Raw genomic sequence first — 27,769 nt, 5'->3', positions numbered from 1 at the left:
ACTAATACCATGCACAGATTTTATTTTCTTCTCCCAGTGACCAGGCCCATCACATACAATCTTTCATCTCAGAATGGAGAAAACCCAAGAATCTTTCATTGAAATTTTGCAGTGAAATAATGATTTTTAAAAGTATTTTTCAGGAGTCTTTCTTCCCAAAGTAGATGTGCAACACACGCTGATTTGACAGATAAATTAAAAGTTATTTGTATCAAAATGAAAGTAACGAACACTTGAGATACTGATCACTACCCTGAAGTGATCCTATCGAAATACCAATTTGCAGGATGGGAAGAAGTGGATGTAATCCAATAAAACAAAGCAATAATTATGAAAAAATTGAAAGAGGTCAAAGTCAGAAAGCTCTTGACTTCTTTTTGCACTGGCATTTGTCAAGGTGAGCAAAATCCATTAGCAAGGAGCAGCCTGAGTTTTAACACATCTGAGTCTTTAAAAATGTTAATGTTTAATAGGGTGTGCTCATGCTTTATATATCCCTGGTAACAATGCACAGGCTGATAGGAATCTCTTGAGGTTGTAAATCAGTGGCAGAGCCTTGCAAGGCACACAAGCACTTGCTGTTCACTTTCATGGTTTATTATGTTATCAGAACTCATTGACTGAATTATGGCCTTATAACAGCTCTTTCTCTGCATTATCCTACTATTACTGTAGCATTATTGACCTATGTCCCATTAGAAGATTATATGCCCTCCAAATGAGCACACAGAAGTTAGATGACTCTGTGGCTGTTTAATGTACAGGCTCATTTTCTAGGAGGAACCATTTCCCTGATCTATGCCCACAAAATCTGCTTACCTGAAGATGCTATCGGTTCTGTCTTGGGCTGATAGAAAGACAAAGACTTGTGAGTGGGGAGCAATGTTTTCTCCCCAGTCCTGTGTGGGATGCCTCATCTGCAAGCCAACAACTCAGCTGCAGGCTGTGTTCAGGATTGCATACTAGAAGCCAAGGTATGTGAGGAAGAAATGGAGGTGAGGACATCACGTTAGTTGGATTTTAAAACTGCAATGATTCCCTCCCATTGGAGAACTCGCCCATCATTTCCCAGAGTGCATACATCAGTCCAGCAGGTTGCAAGTCCATAGGTTCACTACTTGAGAAAGGATTTCACCCTATGTTATCAGCAGGTACAACCTGAAGCTTTAAACAGTCTGAAAGCCCTTGAGAAGGTGCTTTTGCTTTCTGTGGCCGTAGCCAGCTCTACTCCATCAGAGCAGTGATGGCTATATTAAACAGAAACAATAAATTTCCTCCATTGGTACCCAACTGGGCTCATGCAAGGTTTTTTTCCTCACTCTTACTGTACCTTATAAAGTCTCAAGAGTCCTGGTAGTTTTTTCCATTTTTTTCAGGGAAGAGTCTGGCAAAACAGCATATTTTTGGAAATGTCTGGGAGAAGAGGGTGCAGACCAAGACCTCATAGTTGTGCAGCAAATCTTGAGATGGACATGACCATCCATTGCCCTCCTTTCTTTGCCCACCCTGCCTAGCCCTCTTCTGCACAGGGTAATTCCCCCTTGTGAAAAACTCCACTCCTGATAACAAGCCTTGGAGAACAGGCAGACATGCAGGCACCTTTTTCATGTCAATCTAGTTAGAGTTTATTGATTCCCCTTGCCTTCGGCTAATGTACTTTTATTATTATTAATAAATAATCATCATTTTTTCCATCAGTGGAGCCTGCACCCGGGAGCCTTGGAGGATTCTAGCAAAAGTATTATTAAAACTAAAGATTTCTAAAGGGTTGAACAGCAGCATGGCCAAGTAATCTGACAGAATCTGCAGCTGGGGAGCAAAATATCCCCACCTGAGAATATGTGATAGAGCATCAAATTGACTCCTTCCCTCAATGCCACCATTTAAAACCGTGGCCTCCTGTTCATGATCACTTCTGCTTTGTTGTCATCCCCCAAGGATGCGGGTGGGTGGCTGCTGGGGAGCTGTCGCCCAGGCATGCGGGCTCTTGCAGGACCCTGCCCTGGCATGGTGCATGACTCAGTACACCTGGAGTGCCAGCGCTGTTGCTGTGTGCTCCTTCTGGCTGGCACCCCCTCTGCAATAGCTGCCCAGGCAGCCCCTGTCCTCCATCCTCTGCCTGGCCGGCTGCAGAGCCTGGTCCTCGCTCCTCCCAGGTTACAAAGATCCGGGATCTCTTTCCCAATCCAGGCAGAAGGATTACCTGGAGGGGATGGTTTCTGCTAGAGGATTGCATGCATCTGCTCATAAACAGGCAGGACAGCGGGGAAGGAGTTATCACCAAACTCAGAGACGGAGATGGACATGGAGGCGCACAGTCCTCTGGACAGTAAGCTGCAAAATAGTGACTGAAGTGATTTCAGGGGCATTTGGGAATTACCGGTAGAGGATTTGGGGGACAAAGATCAGTAACAGTGTCAGCAATGAAAACACGGTGTTGCTCAAAGAGGTGATTTTACTGGGGTGGCAGGCAAGCAAAGAGAATTAGAGCTGTCACCTGTAAGTAGACCTACTCCCGCCTGCAATCCTGAATTAGCACATCTTCATGCCACCATCGTTCCAACTCCTCCTTGGTCAGCCTCGTCTTCCCTGAGGACTTTCTTGCCAGCTGCACTCTGGGCCATGCATTATTGTGGGCTTTCCCTGCTGCGTCCTGCAGGATCAGGACCATTGCATCACCAGTGGTCCAGCTGAGTCCTGTGACCTGGCACGTGACAGCAATCCAGCACGGGTCCTGTCCCTTAATGCTGCCACTGAAATCACATAGACCACAACATGTCCATAACACAGATTTTCACTGGAAAACAAACACCTTGCCCCAGTGTTGTAGATGAAATAGGAGCTCCAGATTAAGATAATCCGTGTTTCAGAATAAAATAGGGTGCTTTATTTGGCAGGAAAAAAAAGTACATCTGGTCCAAATGGAAGTAAACAAGACCTCAGAGTCCTTTTCTCTGTGTAAAGCCACTTCCTCAGAAGGTGTGTTCAGGCAATGACAGAAGGGCTATAAAGGGAACCCAAGATGCTCATATCCATGCTTTCTTTGATTTAGACATGGCCCTACAGAGTTTGCTGCAGTACGTGGGCTCTAGCTCGCTGCTGTATTTGGCAGCAGGGCTGGTTGCTCTTCTTTACTTTCTTACCAGCTTGAAGAAGTCGGTTCGCAGTTTGCCTCCTGGGCCACGACCTCTTCCTCTGATCGGAAACTTGAATGTGGTGGACCTGAAAAAGCCGTTCCAGTCGCTGACAGAGGTAGGGTCTGAGCGAGCAGGCAGGAGGAAAACAGGCAATTCCTGAAGCAAGAAATGCAACTAGTGAAATGGAGATGTAATTGTGTTTGCGTTGTGTGGAGGGCAGAAATGAGATATTTGGCGTATAGGCAGACTGGCAGAGTGACTTTACCTTCAGAGGTATACACACATACATATATTTATATATATAAACATAATACACACATTCCTTCCTTCATACACACACAAGTGTAGACCCCCACCTCTTGCAGCTCCATATTGTTGGTTTTTTGAGCCCCTCAGAGGCTGCAGGTAGAAGACTCGAGTTGGGCCAGCCTGCTGACAGATCAGGACTATTTGCCATCAAGAGATGTCTCACTGCAGACAGACCTCTCCCACTGAAGGCGGGTAGGAAGGAAGAAAGGGAGGAAGGAAGGAAGGAAGGAAGGGTATCATCCCCTGCAATGCAAAGCTCAACTCTGCCTCCCCAACCCTTCCCCTGCACACACACACTGGCCAGGGTTATTTAAGATTTGATGCATGGCTTTTATATGTCTAGGTAAACAAATTGCTTTTTCTTATGCAGCTCCATGGATACTTATATTTCTAAAAGAGAAAAAAAAAGACTTAACTAGTATAAAGCCAGGTGCAATGCTCGTTTCAGAAAGTGCCTGCTGTGTTCCCATAGGGAGGTGGGGACAAGCCAATGTGAATTCAGATTTCTTCTGGTTGCTGTAGGGACGGTTGAGGTGCTGTGAGTGAGCTGTGTGTGTGCTTACCAGACATCTATGACCGGGGAAACCCAGTCCCCAGTGAACTCCTTCAGCCACCTGAACCGCAGTGAGGGGGCAGTGCAGACACTGAGGTTCTCCAGTTAGTCATAGAAGAAAGGGCATCCTGGGCTGCAAAAGTACAGAATTCCTATAACAGTAATGCAGTATTCATCTGCCTTGATTTACGGTGCAGAGGACTGTGCAGAGCACAGTTTTGATGGGCTTCTGGTTCTGAGCTCCCATCTGATCATAGGTATGTTTGAGGCTGCTGGTATGGAAGAAAAACTGGTTTTGGTGGTACTGGAGGATTTTATGATACAAATGTCACAGGAAGGCACCAGACTCATTTCCTATAATCTGCCAAGCAGCTTTCTTTAGCCTTTCAGGCCTGCCACATCCAATACTTACGTTGCTGAGAAAAACCAGGTTTGATGCCAAGAAGTACTAATGCAAAGAAATGACCGAAGGAAGGCTACGAGGCAGCTGTGATTCCCTGCCTCTGGCTCTGCCACACACTCTGTGAGCTGATGGGGATGAAAGAACCAGTGTTAATATTATCTCCCAAGCCGTCAAACCACCGTTTGATGAAAACAAATTCAATTTGTCTGGTGTAATAACAGGAGCTGCTTCTAATCTGAAATTCAATTTTCAGAATGTATCTAATGCATAGCAAATGGTAACCCAGGCACATCGGAAACAAGAAGACATTTGGAGCGGATGGCTTGCAGTGTGTTTAAACGAAGTCTAAAATACCGAGTGAATGATTAGATTGTCAAAGCCACCCTTCTGTGTAACAGATGATTCATATTTAATTTGCTATAAAAGCCTAGAGCTCCTGTGACATTATCTACAAGAATATGCTTCCTAGCTGGATTCAAGTTTCTGGTGGCCAGCAAATAATTTTGCAATGACTGCAACACTACCCGCCTTGCCATAATTAGAGACAAGTGCTGTCCTGAAAGAAAGAGTTATTGTCTAGCTTTGTTTTTGTAGTGTTTGTGGCTTCAGCCTCAAAGATGTGTGCACGCCCGCTTGCCTCAGGTCAACAGCATTAAAATAAACAGGCCTGCCTGCTACAGCATTTTCTAACCAGCCTCCGAATGGCAGTATCACTACGCTGGCCTGTTACTGCAGAACACCACAGGAATGCAATGGCATTTTATTGACTTCTCTGATAGAAGCAGTGATAGCAGACACCTTGTTGTGCAAACAGGGTGCAAGCAGAGATGCTGGCAATTGATAGCTGTTGCTCATTAGTTGCATTACGGCAGCGCCTGGAGACTTCAGGCAGGGCTGGGAGGCTCCTTTTGGGCTAGAAACCATCTGGGGTGGCTAGTGCTAGCATTTGGGTCCAGATCTGGTTTTGAAGGAACATATTTATTCACCTTGACAGCTCTCCAAGATATACGGCAATGTCTTCACTGTGTATTTTGGACCCAGGAAAGCTGTAGTACTGGCTGGATATGAAACCATCAAGGATGCCCTTTTAAATCATGCTGAAGAATTTGGAGAGAGGGCAGAAATACCCATATTCAGGAAAATGACACAAGGAAATGGTAAGTGACTTTTTGGTTGGTTAGTTTTTGCAATTTGTATACGTTCATTATATTTTTACAGCAGAGAGTATCATCCTCTTACAGATTGCTTTTTGTTTATCTAACAGTATATCAAGCAGCTTTGGTACCAGTGTGTAAGAAGGCCTTACAAATGTTTATTAACCACAGGTAACATAAGGATGTTATCCCTTTATTTTAGGCATAGCATTCAGCCATGGAGAGCTATGGAAAACTATGAGAAGATTCACCTTGTCCACACTGAGAGATTTTGGAATGGGAAAGAGAACCATTGAGATCCGAATCCTGGAGGAAGTAAATTCCCTTATCAGATATTTTGAATCCTATCATGGTGAGTGTTAAGACTTTCATCCAGAGACAGAAAACTTGTCTAGCAGAACAATAAAGATTAATGAAAGTTTAACTCGGAGCAAATGGTATCTCATGGTTAAAGTTCAGCATACGTTGAAGTAGGTTATTAAACCAAGGCCTTAAAACATTGAAACCAAGTTCCCTGCTATGCATTCTGGGTGGTGAATGAGTTTTTTCTTTGGGAGCTCAGGACGACATTTCCATAGGAAACCACATTGAAATAAGCACAATCACACCATCATTTGTTTTCATTGCTTGAAATACAGGGAAGCCGTTTGATACGAAGATGATACTCAACAATGCTGTATCGAATGTCATCTGCTCTGTATTGTTTGGAGAGAGGTTTGAATATGATGATCCTGTATTTCTAACTTTGCTGAAGCTGATAAATGAAAACACTAAGCTGTTGGGCTCCCCTATGGTGCTGGTAAGAGCTTGATTTTATGTTTTAGCTTTTAGGTTTTGGGGGGATATCCGGTTGCCCACGTTTGTCCTCCTGGCCTCCCACATCTTGCTTCTTGAGAACAAGAACATTATCAGCCAGCCAGCAGCCTGTACAGAACACATCTGCAGTTCTGTATCCACAATGCACGTATTCCCAGGCTCCTGCGCTTAGTCTGTGAAGCTTATTAGTAAAAGCAAAAACCCAAAGCCTTCACAAAAGGAACTACTTCACCCTCTCTGAAGAGCGGAAGGACAATATGTCTTTCATATCAGAGATCGGCCTTGAAATGCCATCTCAAATCTGCCCACCTTCTATTATACCTTCAGCAACTGTCTTAGTTCTGCCTCCCCTAGAACCAGGTTTGACAAACTTCTTTTTCTTTTATTTTGGCCACTGAAACTCAATCTTAGCAAACTAACAGCTGATATAAGCCTGTTCCTTCCTGAGACAAAGCTTCTGCTTTGAACGACAGTGGAGTCGTCTTTCTGAGCCGCACTGAAGTCTGCAGCTGGCTGTAACTCCAGACCAGCTAAGCCCAAAAAGCACCACCTGAGCACAGGTCAGAGTTACACACCATGTACAGACACTGTCCCAGGACGAGGCACCAGCTAACATCGGGTGTTTGTTTAATTGTCTGGCAGGGCAGCTAGTGGTCTCCTTGAAGATGTGCACAGCTCTCATGGGATGATGGGGGTGAGACCCCTCCCTTCTCCTGACAGCACATATCTCCATATGACATACCGCAATGCTGTGCTCAGTCCAGCTCCTAGAACAGTGTAGTTGGGTTAGGTCGGTGCTGTGCCTAAGTTAATTGGCTTGGAAAGCACGATGTTGACCTAGCAATATTGTCTGTCTGTGGAGGTGGCCAGTTCTACTCCCTTCTGCCATAGGATGTGACACACCTGAGGGCTTCCCCTGGAATAGGTACAATTCTCACTTTCCAATCTTTCACATCTGAGACCCTCTGTCCCACCACCTACACAGCTGGAAGCCCTGAAAGAAGATTAAGTTGATGAGTCTCCCAAAAGTCATGGCGAGGACCCAAGCAGAGGTGTAACAGAGAGAACACTATTCCTGCAGCAATTCATAGCTCTTTGGACTGTACAAGAGAATGTGAGGGAATTACAGCCTGAAAAGTCAGGGCGTGGGACAAGGGACCAGCAGTGTGATTTGAGATATCAGTATGTGTTCAAAATGCCAATTAACAGTAAGACTTCTCTTGCTCCACAGTTATATAATTTCTACCCATCCCTTGGATTCCTCTCTGGAGCTTCCAAGACCGTGCTACAAAATGTCAGTGAACTGAGCGCTTTTCTCCAGAAGCTCTTCCAGGAACACAAAGAAGAGTTTAATGAAAATAACTTAACAGGCTTTGTTGATGCCTTTCTGATGAAGCAACAACAGGTACTTTAAAGCTAAGTCTCAGAGTCTTTCTATTCTCTTAGCTCTGACTTAATATTAGGACTGACCATCTGTCAGGGACTGGCAGTGAGTGGAAACAGAAGAACTGCAGTAAGCAGAATATGTCAAAGCTCGTACTCACAGTGAGCTGTGCTGTAGTTGCTCCATAGCTCCACTGAAACTGCTGGTTAAAGGGATCTAGTTGTCAACATGTCCCACGTGGGGGAAATAAGTTACCATTTATTGGGAGGAGATCATCCCAAACCTTCCTTCAGGAATGGTACAGTGATAAACTTCACTGCAGTAACTAAATTCCAACTAACCTAATATCTAGACCTGGGGATTGCACATACGCTTGGGACCAGACAAATTCCATACAGCATAGGCCCTAATGCTAAAATGCTAAGCATTTCATTTCCCAGAGCATATAAAGTCACAAAAAGCTAAAAATACAGATAAAAATGGTGGCAACACAGTCACATATTGGTATCACTTGCTGTAGAACTTATGGCCATTACCTGTATGTTTTGAAGGAGTCAAAGAAACCCCACACTATGTTCAACAACAGAAACCTGTTGTTTTCAACCCTGGACCTCTTTGCCGCTGGGAGTGAGACTACTTCTACAACTGTGCGCTGGGGTCTTCTTCTGATGATGAAATACCCAGAAATTCAGAGTAAGGCTGAGAAGTCCTCTTGTACAATATACTGTTGCATGCTTAAGGCTTTGGTTGTGGAAGGGAGTGGAACTCATTCAGTGTTGTCTAGAGTAATTATTCTGAGTACTCTGAGAGAGATAACAACCGTTGACTTTACAAAGGAATTTTATTCAGCTGGATTGCAATAAACCAGCCCAGCCAAGTGGGAAAGGCTAAGGGCCAGTCTACAGTTACAGTAAAGCTCCCCCATCGTTATTCTCCTGCAGGCTATGGGCTTACGTCACTAAAGGTCTCCTCAGGAGCTGATTCTGATCTGGTTTCTGTTGAAGGCTATGGGGTAACAAAGGTGTGTGATCAGAATCAGGCATGGAGTGTGCTGTAGTGACTCCATTCACGCTCCCTTGGCTCAACAACAAACCTGAAAAAACCACGCCATGCCCTGACTTACCCCCTTCTGCTCTTCCCAAACACCCCTCAAAGTTTTTGCTTTTCTTCATCTTGGCCAAACTGGAGGCCATTTCAGTTACAAGATAAGAGGGTTATCAGCTTCTTAATCCCTTCCTCCCTCCAAGGAAAGATTCAGGAAGAAATGGACCATGTCATTGAACCAGGAGAGCTGCCTAAGTTGGAGGACCGGAAAAAAATGCCTTATACAGATGCAGTGATACATGAAATACAAAGGTTTGCCAATATTGTACCAATGGGTGTATCACGATCAACTCCTACCGATGTGAATTTCCAAGGCTATGTGATTCCTAAGGTGAGCTTTGAGGCTAGCAGCTTACACTGCACAGATTGCTTACAGTTTTAGTTAAAGCAGACAGGAAGAAAAATATAAAAATCTAAAGATAGCGTGATGTGTGGTTCAATCTATGATGTGATCCTTTGTCTTGGATCCAGGACAGCTATTATAAACATGCACTGGACTGTGGTCTGTTACAGCTGTTTGAATCCAGAATAACCAGAGAGTTAATTACATGCCAAATATAGAACCTCTACTTCAGTATCTTTCTTGAAAGATCTGACTCTGTAAGAAGGGAATGTTTTGTGGTCCAAAAGGAGAGCAGCAGCTACTGATAACAGGCAGAGCCACAGTGGGGCAGGGAAGCAGCCCCCAGCTCTGTCTGCCATGGGTCAATCTTATTTGCCTCTTCACATTAGAAAAAAGAAAGCAGCCTGGATCAACTAGGAAAGTGATCTGCTCTAAACAGCTACTGTGAGTTTCTTTGATCCCTTTTAGGGTACAGAGATCATTCCGCTGCTGACCTCTGCTCTGAATGATGAGTTACACTGGAAAACCCCGGATCAGTTCAACCCTTCCCATTTCCTGGATGCTGATGGGAACTTCATTAGGAGAGAGGCATTTATTCCATTCTCCATAGGTGAGAGGGGTAATGTGTGCACCACCTGGGGCACAGTTCCCACGGATTTTAGGAAAGTATGCAAGTTGGGGATACAGAACATAGGATAAGGGATTTCTGGTAATTTGTCCTGTCGACCACTGCTGTAGGTAACCACTTCTTCCTTGGAAGATCTGGGAGACACCGGTTTACCCATGGTCACTGAATGGTCTCACATACCTACAGGCTTCTGTGTGGTTTGAGACCAAGTCAGTAGCACCTCTAATATACAGAGAGAAGGAAGGAAAAATTTCCTACCTCAGCAGCCTGCTCTTACAGACTGTACATCCAGTTTAGAAGGTCTCAGACATCAACACTAACAGTTACGGTGCTGATCATTTACTTCTCTCCTGGTTGTTTTCAGGACGAAGGGCTTGCCTTGGAGAAGGACTGGCCAAAATGGAGCTGTTCCTCTTCTTTGCAGGCTTGCTCCGCAAATTTGTTTTCCAACCCGCTCCTGGAGTGGATAAGTCAGACCTAGATCTCACCGCTGATGTTGGTTTTACCTTGAACCCCATGCCTCACCTGGTCTGTGCTGTGCCCTATGAATGATCAAATGACATGGAGTTAGAGTAGTGAACACTTCAAGCTTGAAAGCAAGTCTAGTTACAGGGGAAAAAAGCTGTCTGTACCTGAGCTTTAGGGGAATGAAGACACCGGGCACTGCTATTTTTCTCTCATTCATGCAATTCTTTCCAACAGCTCTTGCGGTGCCTGTATAAGGCAAACCCTTCAGACACCCCTGAGTACTGCTCTCAGAAACAGTGTGATTCATTCCTGGAACAGTCCATCAGAGATGCAGTTTTCAGGGCTGTTTGAAAGAATGAAATGGCTTCAAGCCTCCTCTATAGATGTAACCCATTAGAGGCTCTCCCCTGAGAGCCTCCACAGAGAATTTCTCAGCCCAAAGTCCAAGCTTTATAGCAGAGCTGATTATCGATGGCCCAGCTGGAGACAACAGACACTTAATGGATCTGGAAATCTCCCCAGGACGGTTGTTCAGCTGAGCCTCAGACTGAGCTTCCATTGTGCGATACAACCTGCCTTATCTTTATTACAGAGTCCCAGACACGAGGGTGTAACGTGGGCTGATGCCAAGAGCCAGGCAAGGGACAGTTATCAGAAAACATCTAAGTGGTTTGGGAAGCGGGTTCATTCCAACTCACACTAGGCACTTTATGCTGAAGAGCCTATTTATGATGGGGCCAATCTAGCAGCTTTCTGCTTCCACTAAGAAAGGCATTTCTACCACTCCGTCACCTCTCCTGGCTTCATGCTGGCCCTGGCTCTTGTCTGATCCCTTACTGGGCCATCTTAGATCCCTAAACTGGCAAAAAATGACCAGCCACAGAAAGTGAGGAGTTTCTGAATTGGCATGGCTAAAGCTGAACACAAGCCCGAGGCAGTGTGAGGGTGATGCAGCCTGGGGCTGGACCGCAGGACTGCCATGCTCCCATGAGAGAGCTGAGAGAGGCTCAGCCCTCTTCTCTGCTTGCACCTTAGGAGCCGTAGTTGCTCTCTAGATCCTCTCTACCCTCCACAGAGAGAGAGAAGATCCTTCAGTGGATGATTTAACTGCCATAAGGTCTGAATTGCTCACTCTCTCCATTGCCTGCAGGGTGAACCATCATCCACAGGCTCCTAATTCAAACTTCAGTCTCATGTATCAGGTGTGTTGAGATGAATAGGGACAATATTTTCCATTTGACTGAAAATGGGGCTTCAACTCTTTAGAAAATGTTGCTGTCTGTCTTCAGCTCTACACCAGATACATAGCCCCTGGCATTTCAAGCTGTCTTCCTCTCCAGACATTCCTTGTGTCAGGGTTAGGCAGCAAGGTCTCCAGGCAGAGTAACAGATCAGCCTGCACTACTGAGCAAATACCGCTGCCACAGGCTCCCATGGAAGTTATATGTGCTCAGTACTCAGCAGGAGCAGGGCCATTGCAATAAGAACTGCAAGCCAAATTTTGGTACTTGCAAAAAGTGCTTTGGCCACTTACATAGGAACCGAAGTCAACAAATTCAGAGCTGATAATGCTCACGTTCTGCCAGCAGAGATCCTGCATCACTCTCAAGGCTAATAGGATTTTGAATGTAGTCACTGTGAAAATAGATGTAAAAACTGGTAATAGAGTCTGGAAGGAGAAGCGGGTTAGACTTTGTTACCAAGTTGCTCACCTGTACCATTAACTTGTCATATGGGGGTCTCTGTAGAAAGCTGGTGACACCCCAGAGACTGCAGCTGTCCTAGAGCAGCTGTTTGATTACTACAATTAATGATTTATTTCATGTAGCAGCCATTAGGAGTAGGAACAACTAGCTGTACCCGCAAGGCTACACCCACTGAGGCAAGTGTGATATGTATGTGAAATCTGAATGGTGGTGCAGGTACAAGAGAGGAGGCTGCTTCATGTGCTGTGAAACAGGCAAGAAACCACATGTGGGCTAGGGAGCAGTGAGTCACTGAAGATCTTTTTGTGTTGGTTTGGAGGGAGGAAAGGCAGGTTAGGCTGAAAAGAAAAAAGGGAGAAACAGAAAGTTCCAGAGACTGAGGGGGCAATTACGGTAAATCTAGAACATAAAACTAAAGTTGCTGTCATCTAAAGCTGATCTGTGCTGCAAATGGAAAGAAAGAAAGGAAGAGAATATGAAGGGATGACAAAGTAGAGCAGTCTTTGGCCAAGACACTGACTCTTCGCACTAGCTTTAGTTCACGCAAATAAAGGCAGCACTCTAATAGTTGTACTGTACCTTGTACTTGTACGGGTATTGCACTTCTACGTGCATTGTACCACGGGTACAGCTCCAGCTTCTGGTTACATCTCAAGGAGTCTGCTTGACAAGCTATGTAATAAGAAAGCCTTTGCTGCTACACTTGCTTACGTTTATTTTGCTGTTGCTCTATTTGCAGTCTAACTACTGCAAGCCTGACCTTATCTCCTACTTAATAAACAAATATTTTACTCTGTTTCTGTTGATCTATCTGGTGTTGCAGGATGAAGTTGATTTTGGGTCAAACTGATAAAGTTGGGCTGTACCACCTTTAATACACTCACACTAGAGAGGCGAGCACAGGGATCCCTGGGCAACACGCAGCCAAGACGTGTTTAGCAATGCAAAGAGCGAGCAGTACTTATAGCCGCAAACAGCTCAAAGGAAATAATTGAATTTCTAACTCCAGAAAATCACAACTGCTGTCTGAGACAGGACATGGCTCTGGATGGCTCTCTGATGTGGCCTCTTACAGTGATTCCTGCCCTTGCTTAAAAGGAACTCATCACAGTAAAAGCCAGCAGGAGTTATCTGAGGCTGCAGTCCTGGATGCACTGCTGGTCAAGAATGGGACTGGCAGGGAAGGCACAGAGATTTGGGGGGATTTAAATTAATTTAAAGGATGCAGGGCTGGCGCTTTACTGGCTGGATCTCCCCAGGCTGGCTAACTGGCAGCAGAGTGGCTGCGCTTCGGGGTCGGTGGGTGATGCCCATGCTCCACGTCCTCACCAGCACCACCTGGTTCACATGCTGTGGCAGGGGATCGCCCCGTGGCACGGGGGGACCGAGGACAACCCGGCTTCGAGCACCCTGAGGGGCCCGGCTGCCCCAGGAATGCACCCGGAGCGGTGTCAGTGCCTGGCAGGTGTTTTGTGCTCGGCTCTGTGTGCTCGGGCAGGGGAGCACGTAGCAGCCCGGCTCCAGAGCGAAACACGTACCAGACACATTACTGAGACAGGAATTTCTTGTCATCGCAAGAGCTTGACTTACCTTTGTCATTTTAATGCATTGCATTCAGAGCCTGGTTTAAAAAACCCCAATACGCTCCTCCCTGGCTTTTCAGAGATAATTTAAGTCTCTTTCTGAAAGGCCTTTTTATGATTTCAGCAGCTCCCAGGGCAAGGATGAAATACCAGGAGAGTGGCAGCAACACGTAACTTTTGCACTGCAGGGTGCTGCCGGTCAAACAAAACCCTGCAGGAACAAACATTTTGCACAGGGCGCAGAGCACGTGCCATTGCAAGTTCTCATCGCAGTGCCCGCGTTCTCCATCCTGTGCCAGCCCTGATCCTCCTTGCCTGTCTTTACAGCCCCTCTGCCGCTTTGCTCACTTGAGCAGGCAGGGCTGAGTCATCCTAGGCATGCTCTGGGGGAAACCGTTGCCTCCAGCCCATTTCTTGGAAACTAATAAAAAAAAATGCCAGAAATGTTGCGACACACTTGCTTCTGCTTCTGGGCAGCTGGTGTGCTGTAACATCTCCGCACCGCGCAGGCAGCTCCAGCGTGCAACCAAGCAGCCGTTTGGTCTGGGACCGTGCTAACCATAGCTATGCCCCAGTTCAGATTAGGTTCACTTCCTTCCCTACCTTTGCATTTGCAAGGCTGAGGACCCATATTTGCTGAATAATGGCCTTTATATGAGCTAACCTTTGCATAAATGTACCTTCAGCCTTGCATTTCCTGATCATGTAAGACAGCTCTTTCTTCCCTGAACAACCTTATTCCATTGGCTGTTTATTCCCAATATCCTCCTGAAAACGTCTATTCAACCCGGTAGATCTCAATTTTTTTCTGTACAAGATTTAAACCTTTATGAGGGATGCAAGCTCCAGGTCTTTCGTATCTTTCACTTAAAATAATGCCATTTTCCTGTCTTGTTCCCTTCTGAAGCCTGCCAGGTCAGCTGGCTTCATTAATTTCATTAACTTCTTCCCTCTATCTCTTAGAAGCTGCTCTTGCAAAATGAAGAATCCTCCCAGAAGTTTCAAATCTAATTTTGTCTTCCCATTCCACTCATGAATCCAGTCATGATCACTTGATCCAAGCTAATTTTCCATGGCTAGCTATTACATGTCCTCTACTTCAGACACAAAGTCTGAAATCACATCCCTTCTGGGCAGTTCAGAGCCGACTTTATGAAGAAGTTTCTGGTCTACAACCCCCAGGGATACATGGGCTTTACCATTATTAACAACCTTTGATCTCCACTTGACATCAAGAAAGCTTAAGTCTCCCATAACAATACTATTTTTCTCTCTAGTAACACAGAGACCTCAAACCCTACCCAAATCTGAATGTGGAGGTTTCTAATAGGATTCAGAGAAACCTTTTTATTTCCCCGTGTCAGCGGAGTGTTTGGAGGGTCACAGTACTGCTAATAAAGGACCTTGATGTCTCAGGGGGAGGAGGAGGTTATAGAGGAATGCCAAGCACCTTTTCCCATGTATATGTTCTTGCACACACATGCATGGGTTTGTAATTTGAAACTCTCTTTACTTCTGGACAGGCTTTGCAAACTGCTTAGACCACATTCTCTGAGGTGTTTAAAGAGGGTGGAGTATGCAGTATTTATTTAGGTACTCTACAAACCTTAATAAGAATCGAGTGCTTGTAGCAATCGCAGAGAGCAAACAGAAAGCCAGCTGGCAGAAACTGAACAGTGCCACTGCATTTTTATTGCTTCTAACCCCCCCAAAACAGATTATTACTAAAAAAAATGTCTTTTTTAATTTCATTTATCTCTGATCCTGCATTAATTTGTCTGCTATGTGCAGCGGTATTATTAGCTGTACTCTATTTTTCAACTGGCTATAAAAATTCAGCTTTTAAATTTCCTCCTGGTCCAACTCCTCTTCCGATCATTGGTAACCTGCACTTGGTGGATCTTAGAAGGCAAGATAAATCACTAATGAAGGTAGGACAAAAACTCCCAAACCCAGACCCTCATAGATTTTAAAGCTGCCTGAGATGTATCAATGAAAGCTTTTTGTCTTTTTTTAATTCAAACTAAATTGTAAAGGTGTGAAAATTGCTTTGTAATATTTTTGTGGGCTTCTTCCAGCCAATGTCTGTGTTGATGCAATGTCATTTATGAGCGATGAACCATTAAAAAAAGACCTCTGGGTAATATGGGATTTCTTCATGTAATTGTGATGAGGTACATGAAGTATATAATGCTTGTGGGATTTGAAATATTAATTTGACAGCTCGGACACCCAGAAATCTTTTAAAGCATTAGGACATAACTAACATGAAATGAAATTGCTTCCCTCCCCTCCGCCCTGGAGAACTGGCAAGGGGAATTCCACAATGCAGTGACCCCAAAACTGCTTCGGAGGCGGCCAGATCTAGATGCCCCACTGCAAAATCCAATTCCCTCTTGATGAATTGGATATGCATTAAAATCTCGACGGCAGCACAAGCGAGGGATGGAAAAGTTGCGCTAAGGAACCAGAACGAATAGCCCGTAAGCTCTTCTATTAACCTGTAATTAAGACAACTTACCCCACCGACGGTGGTAAACTGTTCTTCGGCGCAAGACGAGGCTGGCACAGCCCGGGGTGTTTATGTCAGGCTGCCGAGCGCTCCCCCCTTGCTTTAGCAGACTGCACCCTCGGGGATCGACGTGCACCAGGGTCAGGGAGAGAGTGAGCAAACAAACAGCGGCGGTTCATGACCAGGCGTCGACACGGCTCCCGTAACACCGGTGCTCAGCAAACACCGGCGGGTCTCGGGGAGCAGCCGAGCGGGGGGTTAGCACTGCCGTGGGGTGAGGCTCTCAGCACCCGGTGGTGTTACGGGCAATGTCAGGGCTGGGGTCAGTTTACCCAGTGGGGCTGGGCAGACGATGCTGCAGCCTCTGAACGGCAGTTTGGAATTACCTCCGCATGCTTTCATCACCTGCTAGGCTATATTTCGTATTGCCTATGTTTGCCTTTACTTTCGGATTACTCCAGAGGGGTTATCCCTCCATCTCACCCCACAGAGAGCAAAAAACGGGGATTGTATTGAGCAGCAGGCACCAGTGTTTTGTTGGCTGGGCACCCTGATGGGGTGCTCCCCTCTCCCCTGCGAAAGCTGACGGTGGACTCGGCGCGAGCTGAGGGTGCCTGCATACACCCTGTGTTTGCTTAGGCGGCAGATTGGGACTGTGGCTTCCCATCACCTTGCTCGTGCTCAGCCCAAACTCTTCTCGGCTGTCCCCAAGTTCTGTTTTCAAGCTGCCGGGGAGCAAGGTGCAGCCTTGGGGGTGGAGGTCGGCAGGAGCAGTCAGCTTCCCACGGTCCCCAACGCAGCGCCGAGGAGATACGCAGGCAGGGGCTGGGGGGAGACGACAGTCTCACCCTTGTAAAACACGGGCATGTAGCAGCAGGCACACACACGACGGTCCTTACGGAGCGTGGATTCCTCCGTCAGCCTGCCTCGCTTTGCCACAGACCCCTTTTCTCGGCACAGACGAGCGGGGATGTGTGCACAGCGCAGCGGCTCCGGGGGCACATGTAGGATGTGCCAGCGGGACTGTATGCTCCTGGAGGGATTTTCAGCCCCCTGGGGCACTGTGTTGCCTTTGAAAACTGCCCAGCAAGGCAGAGCTTTGGCAGGGAGCTGCGGAGAATTTGTCCTGGGGTGTATGGCGGTGAAAGAGCCTCTCCGGGTTATGGCAAAGATACATCCAGAGCCGCCTTCTGTGCAAAACGAGCATCACTTTGCGTGCAAGCATGGGGACAGCCAGCAGTTCGGGCAGCGTCCTCTTCCTGCTGTGGGTTTCCCTGCTGTGCCCGGCTAAGCTATAGGTACCAAAGCCAGGTCCGAGCAGAAGGGCATGGATTTGCAATTTGCGGTCATCCAGGGCAAACTAAACACCTGGCATGGGGCAAGCAGCTCCTCTTGTTTAATAGCAGAGATGCAGGAGTGCTTTGGTGCAAGAGGAGCATCGTACCAAAGCTTTCCTGTGCGACAGCATCATCATTTGCACTGAAATGTCTTCTCTGTTTTCGTCTTTCTCTGATTTGCCAATTTGTGTTGCCATTTGAGGTCCAGTCTTTAACTCTAGGTGGTTGTTTTTTGTTTTTCGTTTCCTTTCTCCTTAGCAGCAAAACCAGATTAGTAATGCATTAATGGGGGTGGGGGTTCTTTCATGGCAAGAAGCCTAAAATTCATACGGATGCCAGCCAGGCATCCATACAAAATGCCTTGTGTTTGACAGTGATGAGCTCCGGCTTACAGGTGCCGTTCTGCAGGTAGCGGCTCTGCAGCCGTTCCCCGCAGGATGCCAGGACGTAATATGTCCTTTCAGAAAGCAACGGGCGTTTACCCTGTGCACGCTCCTTCCCTTCCTGACCATCACAGCTCACCTCTTTTTCAGCTTGCGGAAAAATACGGCCCCATCTTCACCCTCCACTTTGGGTTCCAGAAAGTTGTGGTCCTGACCGGGTACGAAGTTGTGCGGGAGGCGCTTGTGAACTACACAGAGGAGTTTGTAGACAGACCATCCATCCCAATATTTGACCAAATTCAGAACGGAAACGGTACTAGAGAAATGAGCGGGGGCGGGCGGGAGGGACGACACCGTCGCTTAGTGCCAGCCTAACTGTGCATCCCTGGAGCCCGGCTTTTAAACATCCCCCTTGGACCCTTCTGAAGCCAAGCTGACAGAAAACGTTTGGCTTTCCTCGCTTGCACGCAATGCCTCCTGGCTTTTCGTCGTTTTTGCTAATGCGCTTGCGGCTGATCCATATCCTAAACGTTTGAGGGTGAGGAGTGGGATTTTTAAAGGCACTGTGGTAATTCTGGGGTTAATTTCCATAAGATGTCAATGAAAGCAGCTCACCGCCACCACCACATTTACAGACCTTCCCCACGGTCTCAGGGGACTTTGGACTAACTGGTTTGGCTGTTTGGAGCTGTAGGGTTTTTCCCTTTCTCCCACTGCCAGGTGCCACAATTTTGGACGTCATCAGTGCCCTGCGCCTTGCCTCCCCACAAAGGCTCTTGGGTGGACCGATGTGAAACAGGTTGAGGCAGAAGCAATAGGCTGAGGCTGGAAGTTCACCTCCACAAACAATCCCATAGTTTTTCCAAGGCAACTCTGTATCCCCGAGTGTTTCAGAGGACTTTTTGCCTTGGTTTTCCATCCTCTGCTTCAGCTGAAGCTTTAGCTTTGAGCATCCAAAAGGCAGCTTTATATGCTGGTCACAGGCTGAAGTTGGGATTACAATTAGAAATTAAATTACCCAGCCATAATATCAATAGATTAATTTATCGCTACATAAGGAAAAGGAATCGATGGGGAGAAAAGCATTTTTCAGAGCTAATTTACATACAAAATATCCCTGTGGGAGACTGTCGGTATTGCGCTATAAGTCCTTTCACACTTACCTTCTCAGCCCAAGACTGAGCCACTTAGAGGTGACCCAAAGCTGTAAATTCCCAGGGACTGTTAAGTAACAATGGTCACAAATTTTCCCACAAAACATTTTTTCTTCAGAAAATGCCAATTTGTTGACTCCAAAGCTGTTTGTAGAAAAGGAATGATCCAGATAAAATTGCATGAATTAAAGAAAAATTAAAAATGAAGTTTGGAAATTTGCTTTGACATTTTTAGAGCAAGAAGTTTTGCTTTCCAAATTAAAACTACACTGCTTTAAAATAGTGCTTATTCTAGAAAAAGCAAACACATTTAAAAACCTTGCAGCCAAGATGGAGATGTGAAGTGCTGGAGTCCAGGCTTTCGACTGACACAATCTGAGATAGTCTTTGGATTATTGGCACAATTTTTTCCTTCACTATTTCCAACACTCTGATGGCATGAAATACCCATCCCTGCTTGGTGGTGTTAGTGATCATCAAGGCATGAGCTCAGCAACCTCCACAAAATGATAGTATTTTTGCCACTGCTGAAAGTACAGTGTTGCTGGGAATCTCAATAAAACAGTTCAGCACTGACCAGGGTTGAGGAGACTGAATTATCCCATCCCACATAGACAAAATATCTTTATGACTGTAATAGAACAAAGGGAGAAGCTTCAAAGATACAAGGTTGTTGCTTGAGGCCTTAGACTTGCAGCCAAACAGGGTCAGAAATGTTGCATGATTGACTTAGACCAACATCTCTACCCAGCCCTACAGCCAACCCGTACTGGTCTGAAAGCCATACTTGCTTATCTTGCACTCAGGAGAGGGCTGGGGTGAACTGGGTTGGGTGGGAGCTTGTTTTTCCCAAACTACAGGCTCAGTGAGACTGGGAGAATGGAACTGAGAGGATATGGATGGGGCACACAGAAATGGGAGACCCGTAGTCCCTAAATCCATGGGAAACTGGGCAGCAGAAACACTTGTGGAGATCCCTCCTCATCCAGTCCCCTATTTTGTTTCGTGCGGTGGGGGTCCTCTGTGCATGAGCCCAGCGGCGATGTCTCACGGCCTCCCCAGGTTTGTTCTTCTCTATTGGGGAGCTGTGGAGAACAACTCGGAGATTCACCGTGTCCAGCATGCGCAACCTCGGCATGGGGAAAAAAATGATAGAAGGGAGAATTTTTGAGGAGCTTCACTTCCTTATCGAGATGATCAAATCCTTCAAAGGTGAGCTGGAGACCACCACGGCGCTTTACAGCCTCCTATGCGTCACTGTTGCTGCAATGTCGCACTAACATTTCCATCCTCCTCCCATTGCAGGGGAACCTTTTAGCCTAACGTCCTTCAACTGTGCTCCAATCAACATCACCTTCGTCATGCTGTTTGGGGACAGGTTTGACTATAAGGACCCAACATTTCTCACTCTCTTAAGACTCATAGATGAAGTTATGATTCTTCTGGGATCTCCATATTTGAGCGTATGTAACCTGTCCCACAGATTAACTTTTTTTTTACACTGGCACATTACATTTGTGAGCTACACAAACCATAGGATTTAGTTCAGCAGTTTTCAAATGTTCAGAACCAGCCATTACACCTAAAATGTGACAGTTCTCCACGTACCACCTTGGTTATCACAAATGTGCTGCCAGATTCCCCTTTGCTACTCTCCGTTTGAACCATCCTGCACATCTGTGTGGAGCTAAAATGAGAACTCACCTATGGTTATTTTAGCTCCACAGATATTTTTTTTGGCTTCTTCAACCTAATTACACCATCTAGGCTTTCTTTGCCTTTCTTTGCCTTTGCTGCATTTTCTAAAAATTCAACATTCAGTGTTGATGTCTAGGTGAGTGAGATTTCACAGACTGCATTAAAAATGCTTCCTTGGAGAGTGCCAAGAAAACTTTGCTTATCTTCAAACTATCGTACCCAGTCCTTCATAACTGATGTTGGAAAAAACTAACTAGTCTCATACTGATCTAAACTGGGTGGTGGCCTGGCACACTGGAGCCCCAGCTGTTGTGAGGCTGACCAGGCTGTTACTGGTAGAGGATCTGTTCCCACAGAACAGCATAAATGCTTAAAATTAGGTAGCACCAAATAAAGGCTCAAAGGTTGCAAAGCCCTCGCTTATGAAAATCTGCCCGGGAAGTCCCCGGAATGCTAAGATACTACTACTACAAGACAAAACTCAACTGATCTGTCATGCCTTCGGAAGAAGCTGTTTCAGCATGCTGATATTCCTGCAGACTTAATGCTTCTCTTTTTTAATTCCTCATTAGTATTTCAACTTCTACCCATTCCTTGGATTTCTTTTCAAAACCCACAAGATTATGCTTGGGAAAATAGAAGATGTGCGCGTCATTTTAAGGCAATACATGAAGGCAAGCAGGGAGGATATCAATGAGAACAGCGTGAGGAGCTACATTGATGCACTGATATTCAAGCAGCAAGAGGTATTTGACTGCTTAGTTCTGTTGACTGTTTGCAATGTCTCCTTTGGATTTTCTAGCTAAAACAGTTACTGAGTCTTGATTTCAGTCTTTGCATGTAAACCTATTTGAAATCCATGCTGTTATTCTGGTGGTATTGAAATCAGATGCCAGTCTCTTACAGTTGGTGTTATTTACTGCAGGGATTTTTCTATCAAAATTAAGATATGAAAGCCACTGTCTCAGTCCACTCCTGAAACAGCAGCACTAATAATGTGAGATCAACTCCTTGTTCCTAGTAGAAAATGCATGAATTCACATGAAAGCTGACTCTGCCTTTCTTTTTATGACAACAGATCAATTAATCATCTACACTGTTGCTCCAAGATGAATGATACACTTAAAGTACTTGAATGATAAATCATCAGTACAAGTCCTAGCCCTGCCCTGCATCTTGCTTTAGTAGAGACTCAGCAGTTTCACACATCAGTTGATTTTGTTCAACACAAAATATTTGGGCTCTGAGTTTTTTCTTCTTTCCAACTGGATCTGGGCCAACCTTAGGCGCTAAGTATTCTACCCAGCTACGTGGAGGAAGGATCAGTGCAGTCCTAAAGCCCAGCAGAAATGGCCTGAAAGGTCATTTTGAACATTGCTGGGGATTCAAACCTGCCCTTGGGCAGGAGGAGTTCCTCGCAGCTAGGCTTAGCTGAATCTCCTGTACAGGGGAGAGAACAGGCTCTTTCCAAACGTGTGAGGCTGAGTCCGTGAACAGCACCTGGCCCTGGGCTTCAGCCTGCTTCTGGGTGGAGATCGATGCCGAACCCAAACTCCACTCCAAACCTTCCATCTTTGGTGCTCCCATCTTTGGCAAATGCTGTGCATTCAAGATCAGGTCTATTTTATCACCCGGTTCACAAACACAAGATCATAGTCAACAGCGTTGTAGGCTATGCAGTATTTCCCTAGCTTGCTGAATATGAAGACTGATGGTTTTAAGACCTTTCTTACTACTTGTGTTTTTCAAGGAGAAAAACAAGAAAGACAGCCTCTTCCATGATGACAACTTAATAGCATCCATACTTGACCTGGTCATGGCAGGAACAGAGACCATAGCCACAACGCTCCAGTGGGCCATCCTGCTGATGATGAAATACCCAGAGATTCAAAGTGAGCTCCTTTTACCTACTCCCAGTCTGTGGCATGGCTGATATGGGGAGGGGAGAGGCCTGGCCTCAGATCCACAGAAGCTCTTTTGCCTTAAGAGCTGAATCCCATCTCTTTGTTGTTATGAACTCCTGATGTAATTAGATGCTGATCAAAGTCACAACAAAATAGTCCCTTTGCCTTGCTAGGAGAGAGGATGAGTGGAGATCAAGGTATGATGCCGGGGAAACAACGCATCCATGTGCCTGAACTAGAAATAGAGTGGGGAAACCCAAGCTGTCGTTTTAAGAATCCTCTCCTTCCAGACCCTGGAAAAATATGTTTTTCCCAAAACCGAATCTGAGGAGGGAGTTGGCTTCCTTGCTGGGGCACATCCCCTTTGTTTGTTCCTTCCAGAAAAGGTGCAGGAGGAGATTGGGAGAACCGTCCAAGCTGGAAACTGGGCCACGTATGAAGATAGGAAGAACATGCCATTTACAAATGCGGTGCTACACGAAGTGCAGAGGTTTATCACCCTCCTGCCCCACGTTCCCCGCTGCACTGCTGTTGACACCCACTTCAGGGGCTACTTCCTTCCCAAGGTAGGTAACTGCTCCATCTCAGGAACACGCCACCCTCCTCATTTTTGCTAGTGCCATTAAAGACTGGTTTCTTTAGAGGGAATTATAGGACTGAAGCCCAAAGCAAGCATCCAAAATCACTCCTAGAAGAGTTTCTTCCTCTCCAGTGACTATGCTGAGTCCAGAGAGACTGGTATTGTAGGACTCAATTCAGTACTTCTCATGCCAAGGAGTTCCTCACTCCACGAGTGACTCTGGTTTACCTCCTTCATGCCATCTGCACAGTGAAGTATCTGCCAGGGAATTTACAGGATCTGACCCTCTGCTTGAGGTTTTCACAGCACTTTGTGGGGTTTGGCTTCAATCCTTGGCACTGCTGGGAAAATCTCACTGCCTTCTCTCTTTACTGGCTGATGGGATAAAACCCTCAGGGTCTCCACCTACCCCAGGTGGAACAAATCTCCTGGGACACTGAAGTCTGTGTCACAAAATGAACTAAAACAGAGCACTTTTGCTTCTTTTATGCCTTCATGTACTTTTCTTCCAGGGTATAATTGTAATCCCATCACTCACCTCAGTGCTGCTGGATAAGACGCAATGGGAGACACCACATCAGTTCAACCCCAACCACTTCCTCGATGCCGAAGGGAATTTTGTAAAGAGAGAGGCTTTCCTGCCCTTCTCCACAGGTAACTAAAGGGCTGATCTGCACAGAGATGAGGCTATGGCAGGACCATTTTATTACCATGTACACGAATGGGGTCTTCATGGCCAAGTACTGCCTTTAACTCGGTCAATAAGCAATGGAGTTAATTATTCTGCATCCAGGCAAATGGCTCTCAGAGCACACCTCTCCCATGTTGGTTCCCAAAGGTTCAACAAGAGAGAAGACAGAGAGATATATTGCATCCAAAAGAAGGTGGAAAAATGCCTGAAAGCCATCAGGAGTAGGTGGATAATCAGACAGGACTGGTGGGGCTGCCAGCACAGCTATGCATGGGGTTTCAGGAGCTCTCCTGGAAGTGAGGGTACAATCCAGGGACCCTCAAGTCCTGTCTTGAGGCAAGGCTCATGTGTGAGTGGGTCTGATGGACAAGGCCTCATCCACTGCCCACCAGAGCCAAGGAAGAGAGTCCCAATAAGCCTTGCACCTTGGCTGGGTATTACAGCCAGCAGAGACCCAATATAGGACTGAGTACACCAAACCGTATTGCTCTCACTGTGAAATCCTAAATCCAAGGCCCTGGATTGTTCCCAGAAATCACCTTGGACTGTGATTCTTCCAGGGGCACTTTTGAGAGCTGCCAAGGATTTCCAGCACAACCTGTTCTTTTAGAGGAAGAAGCACAGCCCTGTGGTTGGGGGAGGTGATAGGACACTTGGCATCCTGACGCTACCTCCAACTGTCGTTTTGGTCAAGTCACAAAGTTCTTCTTTTATTTTTTTTAATCTCAACTTCACCTGCAAAATACAATTAACGTTCTCTCCCTGGAGGCTTATAAACCCAACCCCCCTGGGACTTAAACTGAGCTAATGGTAGGAACAGTTGTTAGATATCAGAAACTCTCCCCTGAGCCATCCTAAAAGAAATATCACTTCCACAGTGCCTTCCTGACAGCCATAAGTGCTTCCAAAGGTTGCTTATTTCCAGAAATGCTTGCCTCCAGCCCATGCCCTCCATGGCTGCAGCAGCGTGCATTACGAGAGGGGATAGCTGGATGGAGTAGTCTTGCTGGGAGTTTAACAAATCCCAACACTGCAGGTGCCCGTAAGTGCTATAAAGGGAGATTTCCTGCAGAATCCTACAAATCCTACCATGTAACCTTACACCTTCCAGCTGTTCCTCTGAAGGGATGGCTTGAAGGGATTCCAGAACGTGCTCCAGCCACAGACCCTCAGCAGTGACTTTGGTCGTTAAGAAGCCAGTTCTCGCTGTCCACCGAGTGCTTCAACGGTACAGAGACCACCATGCAAGGGCTGGGAATCTAGCACAAAGAGGGGGTAGGAAAGAAGAAACACAGTCTTTTCTAAAAGTGGGATGTTAGGAAAAATTCCACAGGAAAAGTGAGTTTCAAACCATTCCACTTTGGGAGGAGGTAGCATTTTTCTATCAGGCTGCTTTTCAAAGAGAAAGGGTTAAAGATGCTGAGAGGGTTGGAAGAGCTCAGGAGAGGAGAGGGTACCTCATAAATGCATAATAACCCTGTAACACGGCTGTGACTTGCTGCTGCAGGTAGCTGTGTGACAAGAGAGACCAGGCAGGCACAACGTGCCAGTGGGACTGGGACAGCAACCTTTAGCAACACAGGCTCCTCTACTCCAAAATGCCCTGGTGCCTTTCAAGGTTTCACTCCTGCTTCCATCACAACATCTCAGATGCTAACATGTCCATGGCAAACATTCTAGTTTGGTCTTTCCATCAAGTAAATACACTGCTTTCAATCTGCAGGGCGAAGGAACTGCATTGGAGAAAGCCTGGCCAAGATGGAGCTGTTTGTCTTCTTTGTAGGGTTGCTTCAGACATTTACTTTTCAACCCCAGCCAGGAGTTTCAGAGTCTGACTTGGACCTTACCGTCCCCCAAACGACTTTCACGTTAAGGCCTCAGCCTCAGGCAACCTGTGCTGTCCTGCGTGAATAACCACAGCCCTGCTGAAGAGCAATCCAACAAGTGGGGCACCTGCTTAGACCCAACTTAGCTATGCTAGGACTCGCCATTCCCCCATCCTGGCACACCACCCTCTTTCACATCCCCTTCCCACTGTCTCCATCCACTCCCACTCCACTGCTCTCCACCGCTACATCTGCCCCATAGGTTGCTGACCCCCTCTTTGCTCCCATGCTGTGAGGAGGTGCGTATGATCAATTAGAAACCATGATGGTGGTTGACAAACACACACTTCTTCTCAAGACAGAGTGCATGGAGCTGATGGAAGGACCACGGAGATGGTCTGGTGAAGGGAATGTAGCCCATGAGTAGTAGGTATGTCACCCAGGCTCCCATGGCAAAGCAGTGAGGTTCGTAACATCACAGAAATCTGCCCAAATCCTGAGGAAAGACACACTGCTCTTTGCTGGAAGCCACAGAAATACACTGTGGGTCACATACTTGAACCATCCGTAGGTACCTCCTGAACTTTTCCGAGCTCACTAAAAATGCATAGCTTCTAGCAAAATCCTACCAGGCTAGGCAGCCAAGTCAAACACTGAGAGTGAAAAAACAGATCGATTCGTGATTTGAGGACAAAGTTATTTCTGCCTTGGAACAGTGTCCTGAAAGATGCCCCAGAGTCTGCAAACCTATTTAGATAAGCAAGTGCTGCTACCACCAAGTTCAACACTGCTCCACAGTCTGAATGAAAACAAAATCTACATTTCCAAGTTTGCAGTCCAAATCATAAGGCCACGTGAGATTTGTACCAGCAACCAATCATAAAAGGCTAACCATACAGAAAAATAAACTAGACCTATTTCTAGTTTTATGCATCTCTGTCTTTCCTGATGTTGTTAAATAGGAGCAAACACTGTTCCTCTCTTCAGACCTCCTGGTTAATGTTAAGAGCCAACATCAACAGTCAGTCTAGTATTTGGGATGGTCTGGCCACTGGAACCAGCCATGCAATTTCCCTGCAAATGACGTCTAATTTCACAGTGCTTGTATTGCACACACATATGCAAGGAGAATTGGGATCAGGGATTAGACAAGACCCAGTTTTGGTTGTTTTCCTTTCCGCTGAAGCTTTGTCTGGCTGTTGTCCCTGTCTGTAGCACTCTTACCTGCCATCATATTCCACAATCTTATTCCAGTTGATGTATAGCTCAGGTGATTTTTCATCCGTTTATCTGCCTGTGAATTGCCACTTCTCCATATGCATTTTCTTATCATGTACTTTATTGTATCGTTTGTTTCCCTCTTCATGGGAGTTCAATAAAGTTTTAATCCCATGCCTTCATTATATTTCATATGCCTGCCACCCAACTTTGCATTACACAGAAATGCAAATGCAACGAAAGGTTGATCCTGAGACCAGGGTGACAATGAGTATTATAATTTCACTTGTATCTCACAGGTGAGAGGTTCTGCATACCCTCATCCTAGTAAAGAACAGCTCAACAGGAGACCCTCCATATCTGCAGAGTGGCTTCTCCAGGGCAAAGAGCTTTCCCTTTGTGCTCAGCTATGGGGATAGTCCTGGGGATAGCCTTGGTTTTCACTTTTATGTCTTCAACTCCTGCTTGCAGAGGCTGAATGAAAGTTTGCCACCACAGCTTCACTGATGCTGGTGCTGTCCCTCTGCTTAGCGCCTTGGACCCTGAGCCTCTCCCCTCTTGCCCTTCCAAAGTGTCACCTGCTGGCAATGTCACTCTTGAGGAGTGGTGGCAGCAGGATGGGGTCTTCTTCAGGGAAGGCAGGGAGAGACAGGTAAAGCGACTGAGGAGCAAGCCACGTATCAACTCAATGAAGGAAATCTTGGCCTTCCTGAAATAAAAAAAAGGCTTGCCTTTGGCTTCAGAGAGGCTAGGACTTTTCCTGCTCTAGTCCCCTCCAAAAGTAATATGAAAGCAAAAGACAGGTATGGCAACAATCTGGTGCTCCGGGGGACAAAACTGGGCTGGGTTCAAATCTGCACGAATTTACTGGTGGAACC

The 27,769-nt window shown here is 46.2% G+C and overlaps 2 protein-coding genes and 1 long non-coding RNA gene across 3 annotated transcripts; 2 read left to right on the top strand and 1 right to left on the bottom strand.

Moving 5' to 3' along the window:
- Positions 1 to 117: 117 nt before the first annotated feature.
- Positions 118 to 17,034, bottom strand: LOC115335663. Its single transcript, XR_003921493.2, has 4 exons — positions 16,110 to 17,034; positions 10,090 to 10,373; positions 3,144 to 3,293; positions 118 to 2,753 (listed from the first exon to the last, which is right to left on the bottom strand). It is a non-coding gene; the product is annotated as an uncharacterized LOC115335663 (long non-coding RNA).
- On the top strand, positions 2,891 to 13,133 carry LOC115335657 (cytochrome P450 2K4-like). The gene is made up of 9 exons (XM_030001668.2): positions 2,891 to 3,252; positions 5,397 to 5,559; positions 5,759 to 5,908; positions 6,195 to 6,355; positions 7,604 to 7,777; positions 8,308 to 8,449; positions 9,004 to 9,191; positions 9,672 to 9,813; positions 10,196 to 13,133. Exons 1-9 carry the CDS (start codon positions 3,055 to 3,057, stop codon positions 10,381 to 10,383), a joined length of 1,506 nt encoding a protein of 501 aa, XP_029857528.1. The 5' UTR covers positions 2,891 to 3,054; the 3' UTR covers positions 10,384 to 13,133.
- On the top strand, positions 15,131 to 27,065 carry LOC115335656 (cytochrome P450 2W1-like). The gene is given in 10 exon segments (XM_030001667.1): positions 15,131 to 15,314; positions 15,316 to 15,519; positions 17,971 to 18,133; positions 20,037 to 20,186; positions 20,280 to 20,437; positions 21,245 to 21,418; positions 22,423 to 22,564; positions 22,958 to 23,142; positions 23,669 to 23,810; positions 25,571 to 27,065. Coding segments are annotated over 10 exon segments (1,659 nt in total). The 5' UTR covers positions 15,131 to 15,164; the 3' UTR covers positions 25,762 to 27,065.
- Positions 27,066 to 27,769: the final 704 nt, after the last annotated feature.

This window comes from Aquila chrysaetos, chromosome 25, assembly GCF_900496995.4.
Source record: "Aquila chrysaetos chrysaetos chromosome 25, bAquChr1.4, whole genome shotgun sequence".
NCBI lineage: Eukaryota > Metazoa > Chordata > Aves > Accipitriformes > Accipitridae > Aquila > Aquila chrysaetos.
This window is presented reverse-complemented; position numbering and strand designations above follow the sequence as displayed.

Bases quoted from the DNA above. Each gene is read 5' to 3' on its own strand.
- LOC115335657 (XM_030001668.2), top strand. From the start codon at position 3,055: ATGGCCCTACAGAGTTTGCTGCAGTACGTGGGCTCTAGCTCGCTGCTG. The intron at 5,560-5,758 runs GTAAGTGACTTT...CCTTTATTTTAG, and splicing joins GAAAATGACACAAGGAAATG to GCATAGCATTCAGCCATGGA. The intron at 7,778-8,307 runs GTACTTTAAAGC...TATGTTTTGAAG, and splicing joins TTCTGATGAAGCAACAACAG to GAGTCAAAGAAACCCCACAC.